The sequence below is a fragment of the Limulus polyphemus genome, unplaced genomic scaffold (assembly GCF_000517525.1).
Source record: "Limulus polyphemus unplaced genomic scaffold, Limulus_polyphemus-2.1.2 Scaffold322, whole genome shotgun sequence".
Classification (NCBI taxonomy): Eukaryota; Metazoa; Arthropoda; class Merostomata; order Xiphosura; family Limulidae; genus Limulus; species Limulus polyphemus.
Window position 1 is genome coordinate 584,379 of NW_013665932.1, and position 8,391 is coordinate 592,769.

Genomic DNA, 8,391 nt, shown 5'->3' on the forward strand with positions numbered 1-8,391 from the left:
GTACGTTTGCTGTTGTATTAAAGTTTTTCTTCATTACCCATTCAAGCCGTCTCCAGCCATGATTAGTCTCAAAGTGGGTTCCTCGTCATCGAAAGTAGTGCTATCATAGTAGCGGAAACTATTTATCAGAAATATCTAATGCATTATTCACCCTCCACCCAGTGGCTCAGCGGGATATCTGCGGACTTACAACGCTAGAAACCAGGTTTGTATTTGAAAGCATTTCTTTCGCCGAAGCTTTTCTGACCTCTTTTACGGCTAACTTTTGAGAAACTGGTATTATCATGATCGCATTCTCGACTGCTGAATTTGTAACACCTTAGACATTTTGTTACTTTACATTTGCAGGTTTGTTTGAATCTGCCCTCATTTCCATCTCAAAAAGAACAATCACTCAGAGAATCTTGTAGTTCCTCACAGGTTTCACAAAATATTCGGGAATGGTGAGTGTTAAAAAGATAATGTACTACAACAATGCCATGACCATTATCTAAATTAGGGTAAAAAATCACAAACTCTACCGAAAAAAAATCAATCGTAACTTTTTTGGGTGTTATCCAATTATAGATCGGAGTACACCTCTGGATTCCTCATAAAATAGTGAAAATTCCTGTAGATTTAAATTTGTAACAGTTCTGTCTGTATAGGGCCTCAGAGAATCTTGTAGTTCCTCACAGGTTTCACAAAATATTCGGGAATGGTGAGTGTTAAAAAGATAATGTACTACACCAATGTCATGACCATTATCTAAATTAGGGTAAAAAATCACAAACTCTACTGAAAAAAAAGCAATCGTAACTTCTTTGGGTGTTATCCAATTATAGATCGGAGTACACCTCTGGATTCCTCATAAAATAGTGAATATTCCTGTAGATTTAAATTCGTAACAGTTCTGTCTGTATGGGGCTCCAGTGTGTTTTTTAAGTTTAATCAAGTAATTATTAATATAGACAAAAATACATAGTTTATCTTTATCGAAGAACAATAAATCACTAAATCATGTTAAATATATATACATATATATAACATGCTTTAATGACTTTATAGTGTCACTTTTAGCAGTGTTTGGGTTTTGAAGCGTCCAACTAATAATATAACTAAATAACAAATCTTCGTATTAACAATAAACTTTCTAATCGCTAACATTCATATTATTTTCTCTAATGTGTTAATATTAATATTCAGGCTCCCAGTGGCACAGCTGTATGTCTGCGGACTTACAACGCTAGAATCCGGGTTTCGATACTCGTGGTGGGCAGAGCACAGATAGCCCATTGTGTAGCTTTGTGCTTAACTAAGAACAAACGAATTAATATTCAGTGACTCATTACACCACCTTCCCGTATAAAAAGTATATTTATAATATTAACAGCTAAACGCCCATTTGCGAGGTTATGAATTGACAGAGATTTATATATTTGTTTGTATCCATGAAAAGCAAAGGTAATTTATGATTTATTATCGTTCCTTTGTTCAGTTAAATACAGAAAAGTGCACTTTTTCTTTTTTTGATATTATTACACAATTACTTTATAATCAAAAAACTTTCTTTTCTTGGTCTATATTACTTTTAAAAAATGTGCTTATGTGCTGCCATCTATAGTAGGCGCAAATTGATATAGAAATATCTATGGATATAGTATCAGCACCATAGTAATCGTTTCAGGTGTCAAATTGTTGAACAGCACTCAAACTTGTGAATGTTCGAGATAACACTGATGTTACAAAGTAGTGAGAAGAGAATATATTTTTATTACTATAGTTGCAAACATTTTCGTAATTTTTAAGTTGTGTGTTTGATGTTAGTCATACAAAAATTACTTTACTACTAATACCATAGACTAACCACGTGCGTTACACAAGTCTACAACTACAAGTTATGCATCAGTGATACTAGCAGTGGCCGTATTTAACTGTTCATAGTTTTCGATTAAGTTTTAAAAGTTTTATTTCAACAACACGTAGCTAAGGTAACAATAAAAGTTACTGAAGATGAACGCATCAAAAGCAAAATTTTGGAGAAAAATTAGGTCAATGATGATCGTATGCACAGGAAGTGGTGTGTTTTTTACAGGAATTGCTATTTGCAGTGGGAATGAAAAGTTTTATAAGCACTGGGTTATTCCTGTAGCCCATCGATTATTTGAACCAGAAAATGCACATAGGCTAGCATTAACTGCAGGAAGATGTGGTGTTCCCTTCAAAGAAAGAATCGAAAGTAGCCCTCTTCTAAAAACCACTGTTTGGGGCTTACATTTTAAAAACCCTATTGGACTGGCAGCTGGATATGACAAAGATGGTGAGGTGGTATCGACCATGTTAAATGCAGGATTTGGTTTTGTTGAAGTTGGATCAATTACTCCTCATCCACAACCTGGTAATCCTAAACCAAGAATATTTCGTTTAGTGGAAGACAAAGCCATCATTAATCATTGTGGATTTAATAGCCAAGGACATATGAAAGTTGTAAACAGGTTATCTAAATATTTTAACCAAAATAAAGAACAAACCACTGGAATAGTAGGTGTTAATCTTGGACAAAATAAAACAAGTAAATATCCTGTGGAAGATTATGTTAAAGGTGTTCAAGTTTTTGGTGATGTTGCCAATTTTCTTGTTGTCAATGTATCTAGTCCAAACACCCCTGGCCTGCGTGACCTACAACACACTAAAAATTTAGAAGAACTCATTGATGCTGTCCTTGCTGCACGCAATAACCTTCCTCATAATAAACCTCCTATACTAGTTAAAATTTCTCCTGATCTTTCAGAAAAAGAAAAACAAGACATTGCTTTAGTGGTTTGTAGAAAAGGAAAAGAAATTGATGGGCTAGTAATTTCTAATACAACTATTAGTTACCCCATGGGCCTCACCAGTTCCCTTAAGAAAGAGAGTGGGGGTTTAAGTGGAAAACCTTTAAAAGATCTAGCAACTGTTACAGTAGCTGAAATGTATCGTCTTACACAGGGCAAACTTCCAATTATTGGTGTTGGTGGAGTATTTTCTGGTAAAGATGCTTATGAGAAGATTAAAGCAGGTGCTTCTTTGATTGAGGTATACACAGCAGTTGCTTATGAAGGTCCACCTGTTGTAAAGAAAATTAAAAGAGAGTTGGAAGAACTTTTACGAGAAGATGGCCATACAAGTCTTAATGAAGTTGTAGGTAAAGATCATAGAGACAGACTGTGAATGACTTTCTTCTATTGAAAAGGTCACTACACAAGCTTTTATGGAGTACAGGGGCATATATATTTCAAACACATTATATGGGATCACACTCCCATGGTGAATATGACCATAAGTTAATTAAGGTATATAAATATCTATTAATTAATTATTTTTTGTTTCTTTTTATTATTCTTTTTCAGAATTGTGTGTAGGCATGTGCCTTTTGGCCTATATGGAATATATGTCCCTGAAGTAGTAGGTAAAAAATAATAAAGACATTAAGAGATTTTTCTTATTTGAAAATAAATAAAAAATGAGTTAATTAATAAAGATTTTCAGTGGAAAGCTTTCAGTTATTTTGTTGTAGAAGATTATTACATAATAACAGTCAGTAACTAATAATATGCTCAAATAATCAATCAGTAAGAACCAGAGAAACATATACACACTCTGTGTTAAAATAATCACACCTACCTAAAGGAATTAGATGGTACATATCACAGTAAGAAATTTAATCAGTTGGTTTAAAAATTAAGTTATTGATAATACTTTTGTAAGTTACCTGAAAAGAAACGTGTCTTCATTAGACTCAAATTCCAAACCCACATAAATATTAGATATGTTAGTTTTTAAATGGTATTAATTAACACGTGTGGAGACTGCTAAAAATCTTGATAAATAGATAAAATCTAGCAATTTTCTAGCCTATAAAAGTGAAATATTGTTAGTAAATTTAAAAAATTATTAAAGAATTTGTTAGAAATATTGCTAAATAAGGTGGCCACCAGTGCAATTACTTTTGTGTTTTTCTCTCATTTTTGTATTAAGACAAAGTTCAAACATTAGGTTCCAGTGTGAGTTGTATTTCACTTGTTCATACTGATAATGGTTCTAATGAAGTGTTAAGATATTAATACCTAAATTATCACCAACATATTGTCCTTGAAAACTTCAGATATTCTGTTTTTTAAACTCATTCAAAATTTGCTCACTGTCATATATGTATTTTTAGAGTAGATGAGACTTTACAGTTTTCAGAAAACAAAATTATTTACGTTCAGTAATGGTATAATGGAACTATGAGTAAAAATTTGAATATTGTTTTTCATTAGAAGTTTTGCTACTGGAAATCTACACCATTTTTATATCTTGTTTTACTAATTTTTACGATAGAATTGTTGAAACTTTTTATTTAAAACAGTTGCCAAGAATTGTAAATAAGTATTGCAATAACTATAATATAAACATATTTGCCACATCCCATTCTTATCCAAATTTTAATTGGTCAGATTATGACCTTTTTCTTGGCACAGTCTGAATCCCATGGTATACTTATCTTCAAAATATTTTTAACACAGAGTTTATTCCAACCATGCAGGTAACAGTCACTTGTTGAACATTGTTTAGATACTGAGTTAGGTATATGACAATTTATGAATAGTAACAGTTTGTTGAGCTACAGAAATCAAATGTACTTTTACAAAGCAGAGTAGCATAGTTAATTACTGAATAAAGTAAACAAAAAATAGTACGAGGCACAGTCATTTATAAGTAATTCGTTGCCATTATGAATTTATAACTCCTGTTCTTAGCTGGTGTAAATAAATATCCAATCCCTCAGTTAACCAGTAAGTCTCAAAGTTTTTGACAAGATTTGGACTGACACGCACTGTGCATCAACACTTATCCATCTTTATCTCTACTCTTGACTCTTACTTGAAAGTGTTATTTCACTATAAACAACCATTATAAGGGATATTTATTAACTTGATCAAGTGTTAGAACCTGTTGAAAAAATCTACCAACTGGATAGATTTATTGAGCTTCTATGATTTGAACAACTTTCTTAAAATGTAATGATAATGAAGTTGCAAGACATCAGAGTACTTGACTAGAAAACCTGTTTTTTCATCTAGGTCTGACAAAACAAGTTGCTGTTGTATAAGGAAAGGTATAGTGGAGGGATGTCCATGTCTTTAAAAGTGAACTCATTTTACAAACATTTTGATTTGAGGCAATCAACTAAAGTTTATAACTAGTGGCAGCAAGAAGTGTAAAGTAATCAAGTTTAATGTAAAACAAAGGGGGACAGTATTAAACCACACAAATTAAAATCATTGAAACTTGTATATTAAACATACACTTTATCTTAAAACAAAAGTAGAGAAACAAAGAAATAAGGAAAGGACATTCCATCTGTAAAAAGGAAACCAGAGAGCAGGCTGAAGTAATAAGTGCTGTGTACAGTCTCTCCAGGAGACAGAAGTTTAGTTAATACAAGGAGATAAACCATTCTGTGTACAAAATTCATGGGTGCTCACAGAAATATTTTTTTGGGGCAAAAAATGTATGTAGGGGATCAGCTTTTACAGTGTAACTTAACAGACTAAAAGAATATGTTATGTGTGCTTAAATGCAAACACAAATTTACAGTTTAATAAAAATTACTAAAAATATTTAGTTTAACTACGATGTTAAGTTTACATCATAATACGTGCAATTTTTTTTTAATGTTAGGAAGGGCATCTGTTGCCTCTTCCTGTGGGCATCTGTGTGTACAATCTTTCCAGGAGACAGAGGTTAAGTCTAATTCATACAAGGAGGTAAAGCAGTCTGTGTGCAGTCACGGGTGTCTGCAGAAATTTTTCCGTGGGTGGTAAACCAGTCTGAGTTATACTTCACTAAAATCAAAATTAACTACCCAACGAAGGTATTCTAGAATCTAGCTAACCCAAAAGCTGAACAGTTTAAACACTTGATGGGCTGTGGCTTACAAAACGGTTGTGAACCCAGGCCATTATAGCTAGTCTACATCAGCTTTCCCCCTGTCCATAATGGCTTTTTATGGGTATGGAATGATTCTGGCCAGAGTTTAGGGATGTCATTTAGGAGATGAATTTACCCCTCTCTGCATTTCATATCATTTGTTAATTTTAGAAACAATACAAGTATGTAAAATCTTTACTTTGCATTATTGAAATTATTTAATAATACAGAAAATAATCAGATCAGATGTTTCCAAAATAAATTGATTTCTATTTCTTTAACTTTTAAAATTCTAGAACATCCAACTAGAGTTTGAACCACCAATAAAGTTTGCCTTCCCCCATTGAATTCTGAAATGGTGCTCCTGCCAGAGTTTCTATGTAAAATGTATTTTCTCAAAATGTTTAAGTGATGTTTGGACTTGGGAAAGATATGCCAGATAACTTTTAATTTTATTCTATAAAAGTAATATATCATTATTTTATATACAATTGTTTTTAACATTATCTTTTAGACTTTTCATGCTTTGGTCGTGTTGAAGTTATATAGAAGGTTTGTTATTTCATTTTTCCAGTTTTAGACAGTTAAAGAGAAAAAAAATCAGACTTTATCAACATATATTATTATAAACCTAAGAGGGAAGCTCTTTTTTATTTTCTTTCTTTCTTTTCTGAAAAATCTAATCAAAATAATGTAATGTCTAACCTCGCCACTAGGTGGCACCAGATAAAAATTATCATCAATCTAGTCCTTGTATAGGTAGCGCTCTAATCATATGCTTGAAAATGTAGATGCAGACACTGACAACAAAACTGGATGTAAATATTAAATATGCCAATTTAATTTTTGAGTTAAATATAATTAGTTTCTTGTTTTTTTACTGATGTTATTTATTTGTGTTTTAAGTTATTTTTCGTTCAATCTGTTTTATAAAATATTTCACCAGAAGAGTTTTATGGTGGGGAAGGGGAGTGTGTGATGGTCCACTTCCCTCTTATTTTTATAAATTTTTAGGGATTTACAATTCCAAAATTCAAGTGCTTGATTCCCCGCGATGGACATAGCACAGACAGCCTATTGTATAACTTTGCACTGAAATAAAACTTCTTTCTTTTGAGAGAAATACGTTTCATTTCTTTCTGTCCTGATATGTTCTTCAACTTTCTGAGATCCCTCTCTTACAGAATGCTGAGAAAATAGTTAGGCCTGTCTTATCCTTGCAGTGATAATCATAGTAGTACACTTATTGCCCAATCCCTCGTCTATAAAATTTCGTGACTATTTGATTCAGTTCCATAAAATTAGCATATTACAATTTTTGTATGAGGCCTTTTGAGGTAGTATGTGTTATGAAAACTGAACAGCCTCTAAAATGCTCGATGATTTAACTCTAGTAAGTGCTAATTACTTGGCAGGCCCAGCTATGATTAGAAAATTTGAGAGGCTAAACGGGTTCCAGGTTCAGAGGAGCCACAGCTGAAGCATTCAATCCAGGTTACTGATCGTTTGCTCTACTTCTGTTCGACAGTTCTAAATCAGAGATGGCTGTGCTTCAATCTTTGAGGTCTCTGTGTCAATCGTTTAGCCATTGTATCGTATAAAGTGCTGTTCAGGTTGAAAAGTACCAATACCTCTAATTATTCACAGATCACACATTTTTGTCTTTTTTTTTTAATTTGTACTCAGTTATATTATTGTAAGTGTAAAGTACAAAGCAACCCTATGAAGCCTCTCCCGAGATAAAAAAAAGAACGAAGAAGATCAGGTGTAAAAAATATCTTTATAAAAAATGAAGCAAAGAAAAAAGTGTTATTTTATTGTGTTTTTGTACATCTAACCACGGGAGATAATCCTCTGTTGTTTTAATTCATCGTTGAATCCACTTGTGCTGAGTAGAATCATTTACTTTCTGCTAAATGATAGATATTCCTTATTTATTTTACAGGCAGGATATTGGTGACAAATTTTTCTGATTACCTTAAGCTTTGCAGATTTCGAATTAAAGAGTAATAGTAATTCTGAAAAAGCGGTTTAGTGCAATCTGTTTGAATGATCCTAACGAAAGTATTCCAATGTATTGTTGTTTTCTTAGTGTAAAGCTACAAAATGGGCTAGCTACACTCTGTCCACCGTGAGAAACTGAACCCCGAATTTAAGGAGGGAAATGGACCACTACACACTTCCCTTTCCCATTCTGTAACATTGTGATTAAGAACCCAAACCAAAAAAATACACATTACGATCCACAAGAGTTAATTGAGTGTGGATCATGTTTGTTTTATAAAAAGTTAAGCTAACTATAATAAATATGATTTATAATATATAAATACATTATTAGTAATAATGTATAAATAAATGTTTTGAAATACACAAGGTTTTAAGTATCTATTAAATATTTATCACATTATGATTTCTTTGCTAAATACTCATAATGTTTTAATTTAAGTTCAAATACAC

At 32.3% G+C, this 8,391-nt stretch overlaps 1 protein-coding gene across 1 annotated transcript; it reads left to right on the plus strand.

Moving 5' to 3' along the window:
* Positions 1-1,619: 1,619 nt before the first annotated feature.
* LOC106457377 (dihydroorotate dehydrogenase (quinone), mitochondrial-like) lies at positions 1,620-3,500 on the plus strand. Its single transcript, XM_013916789.2, has one exon. The coding sequence runs from the start codon at positions 1,993-1,995 to the stop codon at positions 3,187-3,189; it is 1,197 nt and encodes a 398-aa protein (XP_013772243.1). The 5' UTR covers positions 1,620-1,992; the 3' UTR covers positions 3,190-3,500.
* Positions 3,501-8,391: the final 4,891 nt, after the last annotated feature.